Genomic DNA, 24,285 nt, shown 5'->3' with positions numbered 1-24,285 from the left:
GGGGGGGAGGAGACACAGGAAACAGACTCAAATCCTGCAGTGTGGACTCCAGCTTTCAGTACATGGGTCACCTGCTCAGCCAGGTGAGCACAGCAGCACTGGCTAATCAGAGTCTGACAGTCAGTTTGAAGAAGAGGAACAAAACAAGCCTGTCAGCAGCCAGCAAGGGCGGAAATATGGATGTCAAAAACTAGTGACACTGAATCTCCTTCATGCCAAAGGAATGAGCCACTGCAAACCCTCCATCACCTGCAGACAGAGCTTTGTGAGCAGATCTGAGACACCTGGTGTCATGTCGGGCTGTGTGGCTGGAGGGGTTGGACCCAAAATGCAGGACTCAGCAGGGGTTAACTTACAGTGGTTTATTATGATGAGACAGAAAACAAAAACAAACCTACACTGGGACCAGCGCTCGATCGAAACTGGGGAGGAACAGAGAGACACACAGAATAGGAAGCAATGATGACAACAGACAGATGAAAACTGAGGGCTTAAATACACAATAGGTAATCAGGGCAAGAGGAGACAGCAGGGCACAGCAGGTGAAGCAAATGAGACTAACAACATAGGGGAAGCAAAACTAAACACAAAGCACAGGGAACACAAGACTGGCAAAATAAAACAGGAAGTGACTAACCTAGGTACACTCAGACTACATACGGGGAACTGGCACACAGACATGGGACAGAGACGCAGACTAGTCACAACACGAGGAAAAACTCAACATGAAAACACAGGAGGTCAGGGCCAAGACAAAATGACAAAACAGACAAGACCATGAAGCAGGGGAGACAGAGACAAAGGGAACAAAAGAATAAAAAAAATGGGAAACAACAAAACTCAGGGAAAATAAAACTGAACACAAAACGCCGGGCAGACGGCCCAGGACCATGACACCTGGGGGCTTGAATGAGTTAACACCTGATAAACGTCTTTAATGTAGTTTTTTTTTTTTTTTGCCACATTGCATTTATTTATTTCATTGGTTTACTTATTTTCTCAAACGTATTGCCTTAAAATAGTAAATTTTAAAAAGGTAAATATAACATTATTTTTTATGATTAGATATGAATTTAATTCCTGTTCTACTTTGCCGTCACTAGATGGCGCTGAGGAGAAATGAGGCTACAGATAAAACCTTTCAGGGGGTTTTAAGCTGGTGCATCCAGGTTAGTGCCGTAGTTACCTGATAAGAGCGCAGTGAATCGGGGGGGAGGGGGGTGCTTAAATGTGTAGCACTGAATGAAAATCACGATGTGATAAATGAACTGTGAATAAATGAGACCTGTGAATTTAAAGAGATCATGGAAATAACACCTGAAGTGCTCACGCTGCTCTAAAACTGAGGTTTGACTGAGGACCACACATCTGTCACAGGCGTCTGTCACATGCTTCATTTTAGGAAACCGCACGTGTCCCACAGACTTTTCATGCCAGCAGCACAGTAACCTACAAACCATACAGACAAGCAAATATAGCCGTGGAACAAATAGGCCACCACACACCAACTCAACCATTAGTAAAACCAAAGCTGTCCTGATTTGAAAACATATAACAGTGATACCTGCTGCACACTGTAAAGCTTTATTCAAGCTGTGCATGATGCTGATACCAGGACAGCAGGTTCAGACTGTAAACTCAAGAGTTTCCATTTCCAGAAAGTACCGCGTGTGAACCACTGATACTATGATTCACCATGGCAACAGCCAGAAAAAGTGAAAAGTAAATGTGAAAGACAGATATCTCACTTTGATGTGAATTAAAGCCACCAACTCCACCGCTGACTGAGGCTGACTGAGAACGCTGAACACGGCCCACGAGGGACCACTTCAGAGTCAGCCCCCACCACCACCACCACAGGACATGAAATACAATCGAAGCATTGATTTCACATTTTATGTTAAATGTGGTTAAATTCTGGTTAAATGTGTTGCGTCATAAATGATCTCAGCAGTGCAGCTGATATTTATAATATCTTTGTGACTGAGCTGGTTCACAGTAATGCTGTGCTGAGACATGCATGTCTGCATTTACTGCAGAAGCAGTGAAAGCGACGCAGCTCCGGTCCTAAAGCCTCCTGATGATAATGTCACATCAGTCAGGCGTCTGCTCGGAGTCCCGGGCAGAGGTCGAGGGTCCCGATCCAGCTGTAGCCCTTCTGTCGAAACACTTCATAAATCAAGTTTTTAAAAGTGTTGCATGAATCCATCCACTTTTGTCTAATCCCCATGATTTTTGTTCTGCTTTCACTGCCTCCTCTTCAACCTTCCATCGCTCTTCTCTTTTGATTTAACTTCCTGTTATACCCCTGGGGTTATCTGAGTTCTTCCAGTACAGAAGGCCAAGTTAGGAAAAATCAAATAGTGACACGGAACAAAGAACGGTTTCTCTGAGCTTCGGCATTGTTCTCTTTCCTTCTTGTGTGAATAACACAAGTTATTAGAAATACACGTCCCTCTGCTGCTCAAAGCCACCTGTGGATTTACCTTCAGAGTTTAAGAGTTTTTGAACACTTGTCCACATTTGGGCGCATGGCCGTCAATCATCAATTCTTCACCCACTTATTTTCCAGCATCCTTCAAAGCAACCTCCCACTTCACCCAGCGGTGAGCTGTTACCTCGGCCCCCGGAAATCCCACATCTGCGAGCTCCACTGCCCCACTCGGCACCTCCTGCAAGGACAGCAAGGGAAGGAGGCAGAGGAAACACATGCACGTAACAGGAAACTGAATTGAAGAGGAAGTGTGAGACACTGGTATGTGAAGAAAGATGTGACGGGTACAACCGATTTACAGTTTCCTTAGAGAATCCCAGCCATTCAAGTATTTGTCAGCAATCTAGCAATTTAGTTACCGGGGGTGAAATATTAGTTGCACCTGATTTCCCTTCATCACCTGTACTCTGCAATAATCAGACGGTGGATGAACTGAGGGGTCGCACAAACGTAGAATAAATAAGGATTATTTTGAACTGGCAGTTATGCAAAGCTACTCAAGGTGAGTCCAGGAACAAAATCATGGAGCTGGAGTTGACCATAACAGGTTCCTAGTTTTCCTCTTTAGGACTCAGACTGCAGGCAGTACAGCCTCTGAGAGAATTTCATAAGAAACCTGTTTTTTCAACCTATCAGTAACATCTGAATCTTTTTGCACTGGCAGTTTTCAAAAGCACTTTATCTGACAAGCCTGGTTCAGCTTTTAATTGGAAAATAAAATGAACTTGGCTTAAAATCTGCACTACAGGCTCTTCAGCTCTGGCATCATTATGGTAAATTTTATTAAGGAAAAGAAAATGGCCAGAGCCCCCAGGAAAGTGAGGTTTGAGACTACTGCTTTAAATCTTTGCCTCCACTTTCAACGACCTCCATCAATTTGACCATAGATGGCCAAGTTATTGGAGCTGTGACCACATAGAGGAAATCTCCACAGAGCCACTGATAAGCTTGTCTATTCCTTGTTTATGTCTCCTTGATTCAAAGTCAAGAGTCCTACTTCCAGGTATGTTTGTGCATACTGGTCACTTCTGCCGGGTTTCTACGTGTTCACATCAGGCAAACGATTCTCTTGGATGGGCTTCGGACTGTTCAATAAAACACTTCCACGTCACAGATATACAAGACAAACATAAGCAAACCTTGTAACGTAAACCGCTGCACAGTATCGCACCACCATGCTGGGGCTCCAGGGACTGTAACATTCAGAGCATGCAACACTGAAGAAGGGGCCTCTGCAGAGTAACCACATCCTTTCAGGAAGTCCAGGGTCAGAGTTCGGGGTGAACGACCACTGAGGACGCAGAGAGAGGCTCAGCGTACTGTTGGCTGTGTGGGGAATAATAAGGAAAGCAACAAAGGGTTCTCCGCTATCCCTCTGATCTGTCCGGTGTTTCTGCTGCAGAACAAACAGAACGCATCTCCACTGGGGCCCCACAGCTGCATGGTTTCTCTCCACTGTGGATAAGCTGGTTTGTTTTTAAGCTTCCAGCCCAGGTGAAAGACTTTCCACACAGCTCACAGATGAACAGCCTCTCTTCAGTGTGGATGACTTGATGCCTTTTTAATGAACTCTTCTGAGTAAAACGCTTCCCACACTGATCACAGGTGTACACCCCCCCCTTCTGTGAGGTTTGTCAGCCTCCTGAGAGTGCTGACTTCTCGCTCCATGTTGGTCCTGCAGTGACAAACAGACAAACAGAGGCAGTGAGTGAAATGCAGTCGTAGAATAACCTGGACCTTCAAACTCCTCCATTAGTTGAATCAAAGCAGTCACTAAACATGTTGTAGGTGAGTTTCCACCACCATGTGACAGCAACACATTACAACCAACCAGAAAAAACAAAGGAAATATGACATTTAATGATATAATCAGGACAATCAACAGCTAACTTAAAAACATTAATGGGATGTCCTGATTTTGAAGAATTACAGCAGTAAGAAGCAAGAAGAAGAAAACATTCAGGACAGCTGCCCATCTTCCCAGGAGTGGACGTCCCAGCAAATTCAGAGAGCTCCATCTCAGACTCTACAGGGATCAGTCAGCATGTTAAGTGTTAAAGTTCACGACAGCACAATTAGAAAAAGACTGAACAATATGGCTTGTTTGGAAGGGTTTCCAGGAGAAAGCCTCTTCTCTCTAAAAAGAACACAGCAGCACAGTTTAGGTCTGCAAAGAAGTATCTGAACAAACCACAAGACTTCTGAAACAATGTCCTTTGGACAGACGAGACCAAACTCAGCATATGAGCACAAACACCTGATAGCAAACTGACAGCGGCGGAGGGGTGATGATCTGGGATTGTTCTGCAGCCACAGGACCTGGTCGACCATGAGCTCTACTGCATCCCAAAGTACTCTAGAGTCAAATGTGAGACCGTCTGACAGCTACAGCATGGCCCAAATTAGGTCATGCAGCAGGACAATGATCCCAAGCTCATCAGCAAATCTACAACAGAATCAAGTTGCTGCAACGGCCCAAAGTCCAGAACTCAACCTGACTGAAATGCTGTGGTGGGACCTTCAGAGAGCTGTGTATAAACAAATCCACAGCTCAATGAACTGAATGCAATAAAATGCAAATTCATTATTTAAAAATCATACAATGTGATTTTCTGGACTTTTTTTTTTAGATTCTGTCTCTCACAGTTGAAGTGTACCTACAATAAATCTTTGTAGGTAGGAAAACGTTCAAAATCAGCCGTGTATCAAATACTTATTTCTCCACTGTGTGTCTCATTAGTATTAAAAGATGAAAAGGACAGGAAATCATAGACTGTGACACATTTTTGACTCTATTGAAATAACAGACAGGGCCGAGCTGTGGCTTTTACTCAGGTTAGAAATGATGCCTGAAGTCAAACTCTGAGAACAAAACACAAATGTGATTCAGCTAACTCATCAACTGCCAAGTAAAATATTTTTTTTACAAAGCTGCGCAGTTTGGTTATTATTGCATGACATAGTTTATCTAAAGTAGCTGCGTTGCATCCAAAGACGAGGTTGTCTGAGCAGTACTCTTGTACTGAACACTGTGTTAATGTGTCACCACCTTTAATGACGCCATGTGAGAACGCTGATAGTTCCTGGTTGTTATTACTGCTGTTACCATCTTCGTAGTGGTATTAAAGAGTAGAATTTGTAGGTGTGATGATCTGAGGGGAGCTTTGTGGGACTTTTCTCACTAAAGGGAAGTGACAGCATCTCATTTCCTCTTCCTTTAATCTCTACCACACAGCAGAGACTGAACGCTGCTGCATTAGACAGCATAAAGGGGAAGTTTGATCGAGGTGCAGCACTGGCTTTTTTCATTGTAAACCCCCCAAAAATAACAGAAGTCAAAAAGACAGAAGCCACTCAGTGGAAGTAGAAACGAACTGATATTAATCAATTTTAACCACTCAAAACTCTTTAGACTACACATTTAGACTCTAGTGTTTTTTAGAGTTCACAAACTTAAAAATGTTTCCAAACTTTAAATATCTGTCCAACCTAGGCTCAGCAAACTGTGTGCGAGTCCACCTGCACAGCAGGAGGATCCAAACGGGTCAGGATCAGAGATTCAGGCCGGATAAGGTCCAGATCTAATAAACAAAATTGGGAAAAAAAGAAAAAAAGTCTCATCCTCCCAAACTGACCTGATTTATTTGAAACCTATAAAGCTGAGACATTCATTGTAACAGGTTTGCCTTATTGGTAAAACTTACAGACTTGGAAATCTGCTCTGCATGTTTTCACCTAAATATGAAACTATGACTGACCTCTGACCTTTAACAGTAACTCAGTGAAACATCTCTGCTGGGGCTGTCACAGAGCCGCCATCGATCAGTGAAGCTGATCTCAGATCAGATTAGGAACATTAAAGCAGTTTTTCTCTGAATCTCATTTTCATCCAGTTTGGGAAAAGTGGGCAAAGGGAAAGTTTGTCTCTCAGTGAAGTGGGTGTGGGTGTGAAAACAGCTGAAATCACAGCACGTTATTTTAACTCGTGTGACGTAAACTCACGAGCCACAATCACGCTTCAGTTCACCTCACCGCGGCAAACTTAGTGACTTTGCTGCAAGATTTTTCAAAGAAAACCTGCAGCAAACACCTCCCTCTGTACCCAGTTTACTTCCAGTGGTAGCACAGCTGTTATTACCCTGCCCCCGGAGGGCGAACGGGGTACTGCTTTTGGTGTGTTTGTTAACAATGTTACAGCAAAGCTACCAGTTCAATTCATACTGAATTTGCATGGAAGCTGGCCAGTGACCCCTAGACCACCTGATCCCCTGACATTTTTGCTATAAGGTCAAAGGTCATTGAAGAGGAAAAAAAAAAAGAAACGATGTGTGATAGGATGTTCAAATTCACACCATAGATGCATCTACTGAAACTCCCAGGTGAGTTTGAATCTCGGCGACCTTGACCTCAAAGTAAAGGTCAAAGGAGACTCATGGGCAGTAGGCCCTGTGTGTTTGAGGCAGGTGACTGCCCCTCCCTGAGCCTGGTTCTGCTGGAGGTTTCTTCCTGTTTAAAGGGAGTTTTTCCTTCCCACTGTCACCAAGTGCTGCTCATAGGGGGTCGTTTTGACTGTTGGGTCTTTACCTTACAGTATAAAGCATTTTGAGGTGACTGTTGTTGTGATTTGGTGCTGTGTAAAACTGATAAAACATGTCACATGTCCCTCTGATATTTAACCAAAAAGCACCTTTAAACAAAAAGTCCACGAAGCCGCCCGCTACATCTTTATGCTTTTTGTTGTTCTGGTATTATCAGCAATAATCAGACCAAAAGCTGAAGTCATAATGTTTCAAGTTCATGAAAGAAGTCCCATGTGTGGTGGGGGATCTTTTACAAAGAAATCTGAGGAGGAGAACAAAAACAATACTGACATCTGAGAGCGGGCCGACCTTTTAGGAAGGGCTTCATGTGCCTCACGGGATTTTTTTTTTATATCTGAGGACTTCAGCACCCATGTTCTCTCTCGCCTTTCTTTCCAGTATTTCTTTTAACAGGCGCTGGTGTTTACGTGGATACATTTAAATACAAATGTGAAAAAGATGAGTGCATTTCTTTTCAAACTGTAATAAAAGTTGATTTTATTTATTCAGCTCAGTCTTTTATTCCAGTGTTCACGCCTCTGGCCTTGTGTCTCATTTGACCGCTGAGGCTTTAAGCAGAGATGACTGCAGTTTAAATCTTATTCAATCATTTTTTTCCTGCTGATGTCAGTTCTCCCTGCTATAACTGTCTGATCCCAGCTATGTAAAAGTACAGTGGAGCTGCTGATTTGAAGTACAGAGTGTAAATGTTGCCTTAGAGGTATGTAATTCTCACTTAACAACTCAAAACTTAAAGTGGACAAACTGTTTGAACTTATTTATTATACTTAGTACTACTGAGTACTTATTTTAAATAAGTACTTTTTTCCATTTACTAAATGTTTTCATAAAACAAAGCTGAACATAAAAAATTTTTTTTTTAAAGTCTTGCACTTTGTTGCCAGAAATACAAATAAAACTGTCAGTACTGCTGTGTAGAGAAAAAAAAAATCCTTGACTTTGGCGCCTCCTAGTGGTTTTAAGACTCACTGACATACTTGTTTCTTCTCAGTAATATTCAGGTTCACATTTTCTATACAAAGAAGGTTTATGGGTTTATGTGGAAGACAAAACAGGAGGGAACACACTGTTTCCACATTACCAAAAAAAAAAAAACACCATCTTGAAGCCTGTTTCTGAAAGATGGGTACACACAAGTTTTTTTTTCCTGCTTTGCTTTAACAGTGGGTGACATGATATATAAGACATGCAAGTTCTAGAAACAGCACTCAGCATGACAGTACTCCGAGATAAACAACAGGATCAATACCAAGAAAAGCCTTTAAGCTGAAATAAAAATGTGGTGTAACCCAGGGACCTCCTGCCCGGCCAAATATCATCAATCTCAGGAAATGGTCTTCTCTGGGTAAGAACCATTTTTTACATGAGTGCCTACAAGAGAAAAAAAAAAGCAACAGTGGCCAGGACAGGGCTTTAAACCAGCTGGGGTGAGTGGGAAGCAGAGACAGATCATAATGCAGTGAGATTCCACTGGAACAATGCTGTGGCTCATCAGCACGGTCGCCCAGGCTATGAGGGGGGGGGGGGGGGGGGAACCACGCTGTCGGCCAGGTTTATCCAGTCAGGTCTGGCTGGGCTGCTGTCAGGAAGAGCGAATCCCCATCAGCCGGCGTACGCTAGCTGAGCACAAGCCAACTCTGGGCAGCAGCTCACAGTGACAGCCATAAACAGGCTGTATAGGGCAGGTTTGAGACCTATCCACAAGTCCTTCATGCCATAGCGCAACATATGAAGCTCTCTAGGAATAGCTTCAGGATGTGCTCGCTTCTTCAGCCTCACAGCAGAAGAGGGGAAGTGTCGACTCCTCACCAAAAAAGCAGCATCATGGATCTGGGTTCTCTGGAAGACGTCAGTCTTCTGAAAACTAAACACAGCGAGAGGTTTTATATGTCTGGTGCCCCTTTCTGTAGACCGGAGACTGGCTGATGAAGTTCAGCTGGTGGATACAGATCCACCACCAGAAGCTCCAGTCAGCTATCACTCCTTTATGCTAGCAGAATAGGAGAACTGGGAGAAACATGCTTCGTGGCTGGGGTCCTCACAGTCCAGACGGTTATCTGTGACAAGAAGTCAGAATAAGTCAGTGACAACGAAACCTGATACTGACTTTGAAAAGTGAAGGATCAGCGCTGACAGCTCCATCAAGAAGATGCTTACTCTTATCTGGGGGAGTGAGTGTGACCGTTTGGGCTGTGAACTCCTCTTCAAAGTAGCGGGTGTCTGTCTCTGACGTCACTTGCGGTTTGAAGAGTGGGGTCAGCTGTGGCAGGGATTGGAACAGGCATTCAGTCACTTGGTCACATGCTGGATTTATAAAATGCATGTAGAGAAGGGTCTGCAATGCAGGTGGCATAACTCGTGTCTCCACAAGGGGACGGATTAAGACCTTATCATGTAGCTCTTTTATCAAGGCATGGTGGAGGTGCATGGGCACTTCTGTCTTGGTACCTTAAGTCTGGGTTATTTCTATGGGAAGAAAATCATGGCAGACAGAAGGTGGTGCTTGGATCTGAAGATTGTGTGTTTAGGCCCAACAGTGACAGAGAGCAGTGTCCTCGATGTGGACGCTGGCATGTTTATATTTCTGCAAAACAAACCGATCCAGCGTTCGCTCTTCTTGGTGGCTCTGTCATGCTGGTCGCTGCCATGCTTAGATGGTTTTCTCATGCGTAATGCGATCGGCTAGAAAACGTGTTTTATCTTTTTGCTCTCTCTCGCCTCCACCAGCAAATTACTTTTCAGTGTGAGACTTTATAATTCTGAATGAACCATGAAAAATATTAGGTTTGTATACAGGAGGCAAACAACAGTACAGGGAGCCACGTTTGTGCAAAACATAAACATGGTCTGGTGTAGAACAGATGTGGGTTTTGACATGTTTTTTTATTTATTTCTAATTTTAGGCCGTGCGCTTCCACGTTAATCTTGATTGGCAGCGTCCATCAGGACGTTGAAAGGATCAGCGACAGAAAGCAGCAAAAGTCGCCTTTAGTTTATAGTTCAGTGGTTCCTGTTGGCTGGAACCAAAACTGCACCTGACTGACTGTCTCGCTCTCACACCATCACTGCTTCACTTGATCACCCCACACACACACACACACACACACACACACACACAGCGCTGCCCCGCCCCCTTGTCCTCTCAGCCACTCAGCTCATAAACAACCACAGTGATGGAGGACACACACCTGTTTATCTATACTGTGTATATATTCATAAAATAAAAGCTCAGGCTGAGTGTGTGTGTATGAGATCTCTCAAAAGTACGTCTCTCTTTTTTTCCTCGTTTTTTTCTCCCATGTCCTTTGCGGGTTTCTGTAAAAACACATCCTGGTGTTGAAAAATTCTGAAGATCTTGGTATCAAATATACTTTTTCCCATCTATTAAAACATTGTATTGTTGCACTAATAAAAATCCATCCATCCATCCATTGTCCTTTTCAATGGAGCCTATCCCAGCTGTCATAGGGTGAGAGGCAGGGTACACCCTGTAAATAACAGATATACCTGTATATTAGAATTTATAGAGTGCAATTAACTGATTTGAATTTTAATGTGAACGTGTACTGCACTGCATGTACACAACACCCAGCGTACGCATTTCAAATAGTAAGAAAATGTCGTCGGTCTGTGTAATTTGACCGCTGATGGCCGAGGCATCCACACCGCTGCACCATTGTGTGGTCTGCAGCGATGTGGCCTCCGGTCTGGCAGATCAGCTCAATTCTCTAAAACAGTCCATCATCGATTCACAAAATGACTCTACTGACGATATTAGACAGGAACAAGCTGTGAGTGCAGAGCAGCAGGTGTGGAAAGCAGCCAAAGCCGCCGGAGATAAATTCAGCAAGAAGCATATACTGTAGCGTCTGTTAAGATGAAGAAGATGGCGAGAGATTGCCAGCAAAAGTTGCCCTTTTAATAACAATTAAATGGTTGCTGTGTGACGCAACCAAAACAAAAACAACAACAAAACGGGACTCCCTCTGACTCTCGCTCTCACTCACTGCGCACACACATGTTCAAGGACCACCAACACGGTGGGAAATCACAGAACATCTGCACAGAACCATCTAACTTTAACAGAATCGCTACAATATGAAAGTCACTTTGCTAAAAACTGACTGCAGCTTCTACCGTGTGACAGAAATGTATGGATGGATGGATTTATATTAGTGCAACAATACAATGTTTTAATAGATAGGAAAAAGTATATTTCATACCAAGATCTACAGAATTTTTCAACACCAGCAAGGAACATGGGAAAAAAGAGAGAGATGTACTTTTGCCAGATCTCTTACACACACACACACTCAGCCTGAGCTTTTATTTTATGAACATATATATATGGTATAGATAAACAGGTGTGTGTCCTCCATCACTGTGGCTGTTTATGAGCTGAGTGGCTGAGAGGAGAAGGGGGCGGGGCAGTGCTGTGCGTGTGTATTGGAAAGGCTGTGGTCTGATAGGAGATCAATTAAATATCTTTTGGTCCAAAAATATCAAATCATTGACAAAATATCTAAAATGAAATTCATTCAGAGAAGTTCATTTCTCATATTTTAATGGTGCGTAAACATCGTTTGCAGTAACGCGTTTTCATATATTTAATATCAATTCAAGTTTTTTTTTCGTGTAACATGCGGTGCCACATGGTTCAGCAGCATTTAAAGTGCAGTTCATTACTGAGGAATGTGACTAACAGTTTCAAATGCCTTCGTTTAGACAGTTTTTGACACTGTCCTAAAATTTATTGATATCTGTGTCATGTCCTGGGCCGTTGGCCCAGCGTTTTGTGTTAATAGTTTATTTCCTGAGTTTGTCCTCCCTGTATGTTTGTCATGTTCCCAGTGTTGTGACTTGTCTGCGTGTTCCTTGGTTTATCACTTCCTGTTTTATTTTGCCAATGTGATTTCCTTGTGCTTTGTGTTTAGCTTTGCTTCCCCTGTGTAATTAGTTTCATTTGCCTCACCTGTTGTTCCCTGCTGTTTCCTCTTGCCCTGATTACCCATTGTGTATTTAAGCCCTCAGTTTTCATTTGTTCTCTGTCGCGTCGTTGATGTTGTGTGCCCGTGTGTTCCTGTGCTCCCTGTGGTTCCCCTTCGTCTCCCTTCTGAACGGTTTTTGTATTGTTTTTCCCTACATTAATAAATGCCTTTGAGTTATGCCCATCTCCGGAGTCCTGCATGTTTGTCCTTCCTCGTCCGTTTCCTCCCCGGCCATGACAATCTGAGTGTTTCTCAGTTTTAGACTAGTCGGTTAGTTAATTTTTTCCTTTTTTAGTCGACTAAGAAAATTAGTCGCCAAGAACATCTGTATCCGTAGTTGTTTAGTTTTTGTTTGGTTTGGCTTTTTATTTCTCTCATGTTATGTAGCTATGGAGCAAAATATGGACGCTACAAGAATGCCAGAATCCACAAACTCTAGTCAAAAACTCGATTCAGTTCAATTGCTTCTACGCTGTACCTGTGAAATGGTGAAATGAATGATTTGACTGTCTGATTATACGTGATGAGTTGAAAAAGAAGTTCAAAAAAGAAAGTCCTACCTTCCTCTGCTCCACATCCTGCCAGCTGATGGTCATGAAGAATTTGTGACTCATTATTTCTTTGGCATCATTGGGACTTCCTCCTAACCTGTCAGTCCAAACGAGATCATGTAACAGTCAGGAAGTTGGAAGTAAAATTTATTTATATAGTACTTTTCACATATAGAAATCCCAAAGTGCTTCACAATAAAAGACAAAAAACAAAAGTATAACATATCAGTATAACATATAAAGCAATAAAATACATCACAAAACAAGGTAATTAAAGGTTTGCCTGCATAAAAATGTATTCAGCTGCTTTTTAAAAGAGTCAATGGAGTCTGTACGGCTTCAAGTACAAGTACAACTTTGAAACCAGTAATCTGAGCTTTGAAATATTCCTTAAATGATAAAAAAATAAAAATCCAAACCAGCTGTTTAGTGACGCTCAAGGGACTCTGAACTGTCAAAAACGACACCTGAATTTCTGAGGCTTGATTGAACAGAAGCTGATATGTTGCCCGTTTTCTGAAATCATATGGTCTGGAGCATTAATCAATGTTTCTGTTTTATCAGTATTTAACTGGAGGAAACTGTCAATTAACCATTGCTTAACTTCTGTTAGACAATTACTTAAACAAGTAAGTAATGTAATTAAAATTGAGGAGCAGGCAGCAGTGAGGAGACCCTATGTGTACTGTGATGTGTCGTGAGCCATAATGGCTATGATGTAAAGGAAACACAGGGAGGGGCGGGACATCAGTTTTTGTTTAAGTTGTTTCCAAATCTTTGACACAAAAGGCAATTTGGAAACTGTTTGGAAGAGATGGATCAAAATTAGGTTTCTTTAAAATTAGCTCAACAACAGCTTGTTGAAAGAAGCTGGGAACTGCACCAGTATGAGGAGAAGTGATAATCATTTCCACTACACATGGAGTCAAACACACTAAAAAAAACTAGACTAGGCATTTCTTAAAGCAATCCACACAAAGGAGCTGTCTGGTCTAATACCTCTGCTTGGGGTCCTTCTTGAGCAGGCCAGCCAGCAGGGACTGGGCCTTGGGTGACAGGGGCCGGGGGAAGCGGACCTCCTTCGTGAGGATCAAGAATCAAGAATCAAGAATCAAGAATGCCTTTATTAGTCCCACAAATGGGGAAATTGCAGTTAACAGAACATCCATCCAAAACAAAAACATAACACAGACAGGGGGGGGGGGGACAGATGTCTGAGGTCATGCAACCGTTTCTCAACGGCGCTACCTTTAGCAGAAAGACAGAAAGAGATACACTGGGATAGTTAGGTTCAAAAAAATCATCTCATACTGTGTTCATAAAGAACACCTTACGAGGTTACAAAAAACACCTCAGCAAAAAGCATATTGCACATATAAAGCCGGGATAGCATTATGGTGGGTAGGGTCAGGGTCAGGAGGGGATGCAGACGGAGACGAGAGGGTGGGGGCATTGGCTCAAACAAACGCTCATGGTCTTGGTTATAGAAAGGCAAAAAGCCGCACATCATCTCATACATCACTACACCCAAAGCCCACCAATCCACCGCCTGGCCGTAGCCGTTTTCTTCTAGGACCTGAGGAAGGAGAGAGATTTCTCAACAGCAGTAAAAAGCAGCAGCTCTCATAGAATTTAGTGAAAATAATGGTAACTTTTTACAGGAATTTTTTTTTTTTTACAGACTTCCTAACAGTCATCCTTTCCAACACCAGCACACACACTATACAGAGACCAGAGCAACCTTTTGTCTTAAGTGTGTAAATTTGTTATGCATCTCCCCGTTTCACCTCGGGTCTGAGAATAAGGCAATTTCAATCCTCTGTACGTCCTGCACATATGAAATATTAACAATAAAAGAACTTTGATGTACCTCAGGAGCCAGATACTCAGGAGTTCCACAAAAGGTTTTCATCGTTGTACCTGCAGTAATGCCCTCTTTGCAAAGGACAAAATCAGTTATTTGAATGTGTCCGTCTTTGTCCAGCATCAGAATCTCCAGCTGAGACAGAAGAAAATTACATCACATCAGATTTTAGTTTAGTGATAAAATGTAATCATACACTGATGCCAATACTATAACTATCTCCAATCTCATTGTACATTCTGTATGATGACAATAAAGACATTCTATTATGTAAACAGATACAACAGAGTCCACACTTACTCCTCTATTTAAAAGACCCCCCCCCCAACAAACAATGTCTAGACCAGCGGCAACAAAAGTGAGCACTGCTTGTCATTTCCCCTCCAAAATGTCATGTGACTCGTTAGTGTTACTAAGTCTCAGGTGTGCACAGGGAGCAGGTGGGTTCAGTTTTGTAGTACAGCTCTCACACTCTCTCATACTGATCACTGAAAGTTTCAACATGGCAAAGAACTCTCTTAAAAGAGGAACTGTTGCTCTACATGAAGACTGTTATATAAGCTGCACACAAACTACTTTTCATTGTGTCAAAGTGTCATTTTGTCAGTGTTGTCCCATGAAAAGATATATTTAAATATCTGCAGACATGTGAGGGGTGTACTCACTTTTGTGATACACTGTAGCACCAAATCACAACAGTTGCCTCAAGGCGCTTTGAATTGTGGAGTAATGACCCTACAATAATTGTGACCGAGTGGATTAATGCAGCAACTCTCAACATGCAATCCTTCAGCGAACGGTTTTCCTGCTTTGGCAAATAAGTGGCGATTCGCCGACCACGTAACCTGCTCCGTCTGCAGCCTGGCTCTGTGGAGAAGTTCTCACTGGGATAGTGGTCCTCTTTGTAGCTGCTCAGCTATTTTTTCCTGTCATCTCTCTCGTTCTTCTCACGATGTTCTCCATGTTTAATGACACTTGAGATTAAACTCCTTCAGAATGGCAAGTTCTCTCTGGCATATAAGGCAGATCAATTTTCACCAAACTAAAGATAAATTGTTGTGTTCATCAGCTACTTTTATTTTACACGTGGAAATTTTCTGCTGCCTGTTCTTCTACTGCTGCTAATACGCCTTTTTCTTCTCCTGCTTCTTCGTGCTATCTGCCCTGATCTTACTTTGCACTTCCTTTGCAATTTTTTTTGCATTTAAAAAATAAATGTCTTTAATACATTTTTTAATCATTTCATTTGAATTACACAGGAAATGGTTGTCTTAATTGGTGAAAAAAACAAAATTAAAAGGATAACTTAAAGGGCCAAGCTGTTTTATATTATCGACATCAACTCGCGGGCCAGAAGCAGGGAGGGTGTGGGCCGGAAGTGGCCCACAGGCCGGGAGTTTGAGACCACTGCATTAAAGGAACACTTTTTAATCAGAGTATAGCATCAAGTCAATTAAACCTCTGGAATATTGATCTGATAAGTTAAGTAGCAGAGGGGGTTGTTAATCAAGAACTGCTTGTGTTAATGACACTAACAACAGGTGCAATAATAAGACAACCCCCCGAAACAGAAATGGTTTTACAGGCAGAGGCTAATGACATGTTTTCCCTCCTCATGTTTTCTGACATTTTTTTTTACTAGTTCTGCATTTGGCTCGGGTCAGTGTCACTGCTGGTAGCATAGCACGAAACCTGGACCCTACAGAGGCTGGACGGGTGGTCCAACTCCTCTAGGATTGCTCATCAATAGGTGCCTGTGGTGGTCTTACAGTGACAGGCTTGCTGTGTCTCCCAGCACAGTCTCAGAGCATGGAGGAGATTCCACGAGACAGGCAGTTACTCTAGGAGAGCCGGACAGGGCCGTAGAAGGTCCTTAACCCATCAGCAGGACCAGTATCTGCTCCTTTGTGCAGGAGGAGCAGGATGAGCACTGCAGAGCTACAAAATGACCTCCAGCAGCCACTGGTGGGAATGTCTCTGACCCAACAATCAGAAACAGACTTCATGAGGGTGGCCTGAGGGCCCGATGTCCTCTAGTGGGCCCTGTGCTCACTTCTTCGCACTGTGGAGCCTGTTTGGCATTTGAAATAGAATACCGGAACTGGCAGGTCCACCACTGGCACCCTGTGCTTTTCACAGATGACAGCAGGTTCATCCTGAGCACATGTTTGGTGGCGGGTCAGTGATGGTCTGGGAGGCATATCCATGGGGGGGACACACAGACCTGTACAGGCTAGGTAACAGCACCCTGACTCTCATTAGGTATTGGGATGAGATCCTTGGACCCACTGTCAGACCCTATGATAGTGCAGTGGATCCTGGGTTCCTCCTGGTGCAGGACAATGCCTACCTTCTTTTGGAGAGATTACGCAGTGTGACGACCCCTGCCTGTTTTCAGTCTTCAGGTGTTTCAGGTTTTTGATCTTCAGTGCCAACTGGGAACACCTGGAGAATGGGAATGGGAAGAACAAGATCCGGGCAATCAACACATACGCCCTGCCTGTCATCAGAGACACTACTGGGATAATAAGCTGGCCATAGGAGGAGATGAAGCCACTGATGTCAAGACAAGAAAGCGCCTGACCATGAACGGAGGGTTTCGCCCCAAATCAAGCACCCTGAGACTGGACACTAAGCGGAAGGACGGAAGTGAGCAAAGTAAGCTAAAGTGAGCGTTAAAACCACTGTCCAGGATGAAACGACAAAGATCCATGAGCACATCAGGAAGATGGCCACTGATCACACATTTAGTGAGTACCTCAGGCAGCAAAAACCCAAGAAAGAAAAGGAGCAAGAAGAGCAACCATGATGGAAGGACAGCCTGTACCACTGGCAGATAGAAGAAATGACTGATATCGAAAAATCCTAACAATGGCTGGACAAAGCTGGGCTGAAAGACAGCACAGAGGCACTAACCATGGCAGCACAGAAGCAAGCTCTAAGCACAAGATCGATAGAGGCTGGGGTGTACCACACAAGGTGCAGGCTGTGCAGAGATGTCCCTGAGACAATCCAGCACATAACAGCAGGGTGCAAGATCTGTCAGGGTGCTAGCTAGAAAAATGTCACAGGCTGGTGCGATCGTACGATCCCCTCTAGGTACTGAACAGCAGCAGTGACTCCCAATCTGGGAGAATGGCTTCAGCAGATTCCAGGAACAACTTCCAAGATCTCTGTTCAGAAGAGCGCAGTCCAAGGAACAGCTAAGACCCTTGAGCTCCCAGGCCTCTGGTAGAGGATTGGAGGACAAAGAGTGACCGCAGGGTGAGTGGGGAAGTGACTTTTTAAAATGCATACTGTATATCCTCAAATTAAAAAAATAACATTCACTTAAAAGCAGGTTGGCTGGGGTGTGTGATTATTGACAAATTAAGAGTCAGTTTATCCTTACTGTTGTCATCCTGGCACATGGAATATTTATGAAATGATGGGTATGTGTTGTATTCACCTTCAGATCACAATAAACAACATCACGTGAGTGGAGGTACTCGAGTGCTGACACAATCTCAGCCCCATAGAAGCGTGCCCGGTCTTCTGTGAACACTAGTTCACGTGAGAGGTGGAAGAAGAGCTGAAAGAAACAAGAGCAGGCAGAGTCAAACACTTACCTACTGTTACAGAAAATCTGCCTTTGTGTGAAGGTTTAACTGCTGGAACCGAGTGCATCCTGATGTGACTGATGTGTTGGATGTGGATGCGGGATATGGGGTCTCACCTCGCCTCCACTGGCATATTCCAATACAAAACAGAGCCGGTCAGGAGTTTGGAAGGCATATTTCAGTGTCTGCAAGAATGTTATCACAATGAAAATAAGGGTAATCTCTGATGAATATCAGTAAATCTCTTCAGCCAAACTTTATGCAACTATTAACCATCAGGAGCAAAGAAAACTGAAATCACTTGAATAGGAAGAGACCTGTGACTGGGTGCAACAATCTAGTATTCAAGGGGCCCCAAAAATCAATTAAAAGATTTAATTTGTCTGGTTTTTAGTTTACAGACTGCAACTCCAAGATAGTGTAGTGGGTTTACAGACTTTTGCAAAATGACTAATTTACAGTAGTAAAAATCACACTGAACAATTTAATAAGGCACTTAAAATGTCATTCATCTTTTTTTTTTTAAATCTGACCCAGACACCAAACCATGTATTTAAGATTGCTACAGAAAACAAAAGAGCTGCCTCTGAAATAACATTAATGCAAATTATCGTAGGTGCAGCCACCACTTTAAATCTCATGCTGTCAGTCCATGGTACGACACAGCAGAGGAGGATACAAAGTTAGAAAACTACTCTTAATTTCATAATCATCTGCCACAACCCATTGGGGATGAGGGGACAGAGACAGGGCAAAAGACATTATGTGGAAGAGAGCCAGAGATTATTGCTGACTAAATACAAATTAGTGTATAAAGAGGTGAATGAAAAGAAACACTCAGTGCATCATGGGAACCCCCCCAGCAGCCTAGGCCTATAGCAGTGTGACTAAGGGAGGGTTCAGGGGCACCTGATCCAGCCCTAACTATCAGCTTGATCATAAAGGAAAGTTTTAAGCCTAATCTTAAAAATAGAGAGGGTGTCTGTGTCCTGAATCCAAGCTGGGAGCTGGTTCCACAGAAGAGGGGCCTGAAAGCTGAAGGCTCTGCCTCCCATTCTACTCTTAAGTATCCTAGGAACCACAAGTAAGCCAGCAGTCTGAGAGTGAAGTGCTCTATTGGGGTGATACGGTACTATGAGGTCTTTGAGATAAGATGGGGCCTGATTATTCAAGACCTTGTATGTGAGGAGAAGGATTTTAAATTCTATTCTAAATTTAACAGGGAGCCAATGAAGAGAAGCCAATATGGGAGAAATCTGCTCTCTCTTTCTAGTCCCTGTCAGTACTCTAGCTGCAGCATTTTGGATCAGCTGAAGGCTTTTCAGGGAGCTTTTAGGACAGCCTGATAATAATGAATTACAATAGTCCAGCCTAGAAGTAATAAATGCACGAATTAGCTTTTCAGCATCACTCTGAGAAAGGATGTTTCTAATTTTACAGACACTGCACAAATGCAAGAAGGCAGTCCTACATAACTTAGTCAAAAAAGATTTCCCACAGTGTTACTGGAGGCCAAGGTAATGCCATCCAGAGTAAGTATCTTCGTTCAAGAGAGGTTAGATTTAAAGGGAAGGACTGCAAAACAAACTGAAGTATGCTGACTTTGTGTTATTCAAAGATTGTATGAAAATACTGCAGTTTAGCACGTAATAAACAGGTCAGTGTGCTGTACTGTATTTACAGTAAACCTCTGTGTTGGTGCACAGAGGCTGTGTTCACGGTCAGAGTTACAGGTTACATCAGTGCAGCAGAGATGAGTTTGAATCAAAGCTGCTGATGCTGAGATTCATTCACTGAATCCAACATTTCTACAGCCTGTATGCTGTCAGTGTAGGGGATGGAGATCAGCTCAGATAGCTGTGAAATACTGGGTTACATCTTTGTGAGTTCAGTTCATCCACACAGAGCAGTAAACCTCAGAGCAGCAGCAGCAGGTCAGCTGATCACAGCCTGCACACCAGCATCATTTATTGGAGCTCACAATAGAAAGCTGTGATTCTTCTCTCCATGCAGAGCCACTACAGCTGATCTTAGGGTTCCTCCACCTTCTGAATCCCACTGTAACCCCTGAGTATCCTCACGTTGGTGTTTAGGTGGAGGCACAGTCACCCTCTACTATGGAGGACACAGAGAACAGAGCTGTGTTTAAATTCCCTTTCACAGTTTGTGTCCTACAGAACAGATTCAAGCTGAGTGCATCCTGAATGACGTTTGCATTTTCATGTATTATTTTATATTATTACAATAACATATAATGAGGTTCAGTTAGCTTTACAGAAAAATAGCAGGTAGAAACGTCCTCCAAAGAGCTACTTTTACTTTCTTACTTTGAGTACATTTCAGAGCCTGTACTTTTTTACTTTTACTTGAGTAAAGAAGTTGAATCAGTACTTCGACTTTTACCAGAGTAGTTTTGTACTTCTACTTAAGTACAGAATGTCTGTACTTTTGCCACCTCATTATGAAATTAAACAAATATTGAAAAGACTCAAACTTTCAAACGTAGCCGTTTTCATCTGGAAACGTTCTCGTGTAATCGGGGCCTTAAACACAGCTTCTTCCACAGAGCCATAAAAGCTCTGCTCTAAGAGACTTGACACTTTGTATCTCACTGGACTTTGCACTTCACACTCTGCACCTTAACCGCATTCACACTTTATGGACATTTAGGCCAACAGTTATCTTATTTTTGTTGCTATTTACATTTATATTTGTTGCCATTTTCTTGTTTCTGATTTTGTTTCTTGTTCTTATTTACTGCTTGTGAAATTTATATCTTGTCCTCATTCATATGCTGCTGTGGAAAGAGGAAAGAGTTTACTGGGATTATACAGCAAGCAGACAAGCTAAGGGGCCACTGTCCCACACACTTCTTTCCTGTTTACGCAACATATTGCTGATCAAACACATTCATTTGAGATCAGCTGAAACTGGCCAATCAGGATTTTCATGGGCACTCCAAAACTCATAACATAGAAATGATTTAAAAAACTATGAAGGGCTCACACAAAGTAGCAGTTTGATGATTTTAGTATGGTATAAAGTTATTCCCTCACCACTTTGGTGCAGCTCTTGGCCATCGCCACCTCCATCTCCTCCGTGCTGCTTTGGCTCGGTGAGCCGAACACATCCATTGGTTCCTCTTCCTCCTGTTTCTGCATTTTCAGACTGTCCGCTACAGACTGGATCGCCTGCATCCACTCCTCTCTGAAATGTAAAAATACCACAAAATGTCAGTTTCTCAACCTGCGGCTTCATTAAATGGTATCTGGGAAACACCAGTCTCCAGGCTGGTGGCCTTCAGGGCAGTATTACGAAGAATAAAGCAAGACCGAAAAAAAATGAAGTTTGGTAAACGAACACAGAAACAGGACAAAGTTAGAAAAAGTGTCGTGAACAGATAAATCAAAGTTGTCTGACAAGTTTGAGGTGTTTGAATCAAATAAAGAAGTAAAATAAAATAAAGAAACCGCACGACAGCATTTGACAAGCACAGTAGAAATGTGATGTGACTTTGTTGTTCTTACCTCTCTTCGCTGCTTTCTACATGAAACATACGTTCTGTCGCAGCGGTGCGCTGCAGACAACGCATGATAAACGTGTTGGGCTGTTCGGTCTTCATTAACTGACACTCTGTAAAAAACACGATTATGACGCATGTTGACTGAAGCTGGTTGGAATAAAACTCCAAACGTACAACTGATGTCTTGAAAACAGAAAGTAGCACAGAGAGGGAAGGCTACTGTTCTTCATCTAAAAAGACTGACCTGCCACTGAGAAGGTGTTGAGCGGTGGAGGAGTCTGGTTATTTAAATCTGGCTTCTCTTTGTAACCAATGAAAGAGCCATCACTCTTTAAGATAAAATACCTGGGCCTCCATGTTTTGATGTATTCACCTGGGTCAAAAAGGACAAATTAAATCAACAGTGCAATTTTAAGATGAAGACGCATTTATTTTGTCACAATGGACAATTTTTTGTTGACTCACTATTATCGCGAGGGTTGTGTGTGAACACAAGAGGCTGCGAGAGCTGCATAAGAAAATAACGCACAAAGGACGTGAATCGAGCTATCTGCAGCAGCCTGCTCAGTTTCTATCTGAAAGGTATTTGGTAATTATTGTGTTGTAATATTCTGTAAATTTGTAATCTATAGTGTTCTAATTATTTTTTATGTTAACTTAGAAGTGCACATGACTTTAAGAATATTCGCCTAGGACCTCCGAAGTGGCAGGCGACCATGAGGTAACTTTTTGTTAAAGCACACGTGCTACTTGTGTGCTTAAAGCCTTTAAGTTTAATTTCTGTAGTTTTCACGGCGGTCAATAAACCAAGGCAAAGCTGCCTGTGCTGTCATCTCGGAGCTACAACGGTAGAAATTAATCAAATTGAGACTAATATTTTCCAGCCTTATACCGCAATACTAGGACTGTTTGTTTGTTTGTTTGTTTGCTTTTCTGGGTGGGGGTGGGGGGGCATTCCAGCGATTCTCATGATCCTTACCTCTTTTGTGAAGCCAACCCTCTCTCACTATACTGACTTCACTTATGGTAAAAGATGTGTCCTTTCAGTATGTTCAAGTCTCACTCAGTTACAACAGCACCTGCTGAATGAAACAAGCAGTGCAACAAAATTAGGACTGACATTAAATAGTTTCCAGAAAGAAACAGACTGCTGACATTCAGCCAACAGCTGACAAAAACTAACCTTAAAATAAAAGAACACTCATTTAAGATCTGGTAGTAACAATATCCACATACTGTCATCCCTGGAATGACCGATGCCCCATTTTCTCTGGAGGAAATATATCTGTGACTCCTCTAAAGCTCAGCTGAAAACACACTCAGCTGCTACACCCACAGCACTGATTCTTTCTCCTCTGTTTCCTTTGCGTCACTGTTAATCTGAATGGATGGTGTTGAAAACGGACATGCTGCTGTAGACACTCTATTAGAGGCTCTGTCAGTGTATCTGTTGTTTACATCCAAAGACAGAAGGATGTCCCCATTCATAGAAACAACATTCAAGCTTGATAAGAAATTATTGTATAGTCATTCTGTATTAATGCACTAATCATTTAAGCAATCATGATTGTCTCAACAAGTTTCTGTAGATGTGTACTATTAATGCCTGGAACAGATGACAGGCTGCTATTTTAACGGCAACATTTATAACAAAAACATGAAACATTCTAATTTTTAGAAAGCGATGGTCAATAACACCATCTATGACATATCCTGACCCCTTGCAGCTGGTATGAAGGCTGAGTGTACTCAGCTGCATCAACTCACTTTAGGATTTTATAATTAAGCATCACACAACACCAATAAGCGATTTTATGAGTTCAGCATGAAGCTGGAATTTTAAAGACTATTTTAAAAAGAACAAACAAACAAACAAACATGGGTTATTTGGCACATGAAAGTGGACAGGATGTCCAAGTACACTGCTGTACAACTCCAGGAACACCAAGTTTTATTTGTCCGCTAACTGGAAGAAGTTAAACCAGGCGCTACAAAAAGTGTGAAGTAAGGAAATATAATCTAATTAATAACACCAAGTTTACAAATTGAATCTATATGTACTGACACATGTCAACAATTTTCGAATTTCAAATACTTGTCAAAAGTAACTTTTCTAACATAACGCTTATTATCCAATATTAGGCTAGTACTTTACAGCTAAAGACAGTTGTTCGTTTACGGGAGTTTACCACAGAACTCTAAAGTAATTAATACTTGAAATATCAGGAATTCATTTTTTTTTATATTGTTCTTCCTTTTAGGAAATAACAGCTTACTTTGCCTTCTTATAGCTTTCTGGTGCAGCCTCGATAGCAACATGATCAACCATCAGTTTTGAGGGCGTTTTCAAGATGGCGCTCTGCATGCGCATTATGCTAGCGCCGCAGCTCGAACAGCTTCTACAGAGATTAGGAAGAAGAAATAACTTTCAGTCTTTTACTTAACACGATAACTAACAGGTCATCGTGACCCCACCTCTGCTAGCAGAATGAAACCTCAAGAGAAGAGGAAGAACGACTCCAAAAGTCTGCGAAGAATTTGCGCATCTACGTCGCTGAATGCGGTTTAATTCATGGTGCCTTTAGGCGCACCTCGTAAATTCAGCTATCTATACTTCAACAGACATAGATAATATAATTTAGTGTTACAGTCCTAATCATGAAAT

At 42.4% G+C, this 24,285-nt stretch overlaps 1 protein-coding gene and 1 pseudogene across 1 annotated transcript; both read right to left on the bottom strand.

Annotated features, from left to right (window-relative positions):
* Positions 1–7,998: 7,998 nt before the first annotated feature.
* Positions 7,999–9,066, bottom strand: LOC115790095 (transmembrane protein 69-like; annotated as a pseudogene).
* Positions 8,988–23,991, bottom strand: LOC115790094 (RAC-gamma serine/threonine-protein kinase-like). Its single transcript, XM_030743764.1, has 13 exons — positions 23,902–23,991; positions 22,600–22,660; positions 21,865–21,993; positions 21,625–21,730; positions 21,154–21,304; positions 18,214–18,282; positions 17,947–18,069; positions 14,505–14,633; positions 14,102–14,210; positions 13,634–13,727; positions 12,644–12,731; positions 9,253–9,355; positions 8,988–9,152 (listed from the first exon to the last, which is right to left on the bottom strand). Exons 1-13 carry the CDS (start codon positions 23,989–23,991, stop codon positions 9,073–9,075), a joined length of 1,332 nt encoding a protein of 443 aa, XP_030599624.1. The 3' UTR covers positions 8,988–9,072.
* Positions 23,992–24,285: the final 294 nt, after the last annotated feature.

This window comes from Archocentrus centrarchus, chromosome 13, assembly GCF_007364275.1.
Source record: "Archocentrus centrarchus isolate MPI-CPG fArcCen1 chromosome 13, fArcCen1, whole genome shotgun sequence".
Lineage (NCBI taxonomy): Eukaryota > Metazoa > Chordata > Actinopteri > Cichliformes > Cichlidae > Archocentrus > Archocentrus centrarchus.
This window is presented reverse-complemented; position numbering and strand designations above follow the sequence as displayed.

Coding starts and splice junctions, on each gene's coding strand:
- LOC115790094 (XM_030743764.1), bottom strand. CDS start 23,991: ATGCGCATGCAGAGCGCCATCTTGAAAACGCCCTCAAAACTGATGGTT. Junction 13,728..14,101: donor CTATAACCAAGACCATGAGC/GTTTGTTTGAGC, acceptor ATTCTTGATTCT/TGATCCTCACGAAGGAGGTC. Junction 12,732..13,633: donor AAGAAGGACCCCAAGCAGAG/GTATTAGACCAG, acceptor TTGGACTGACAG/GTTAGGAGGAAGTCCCAATG.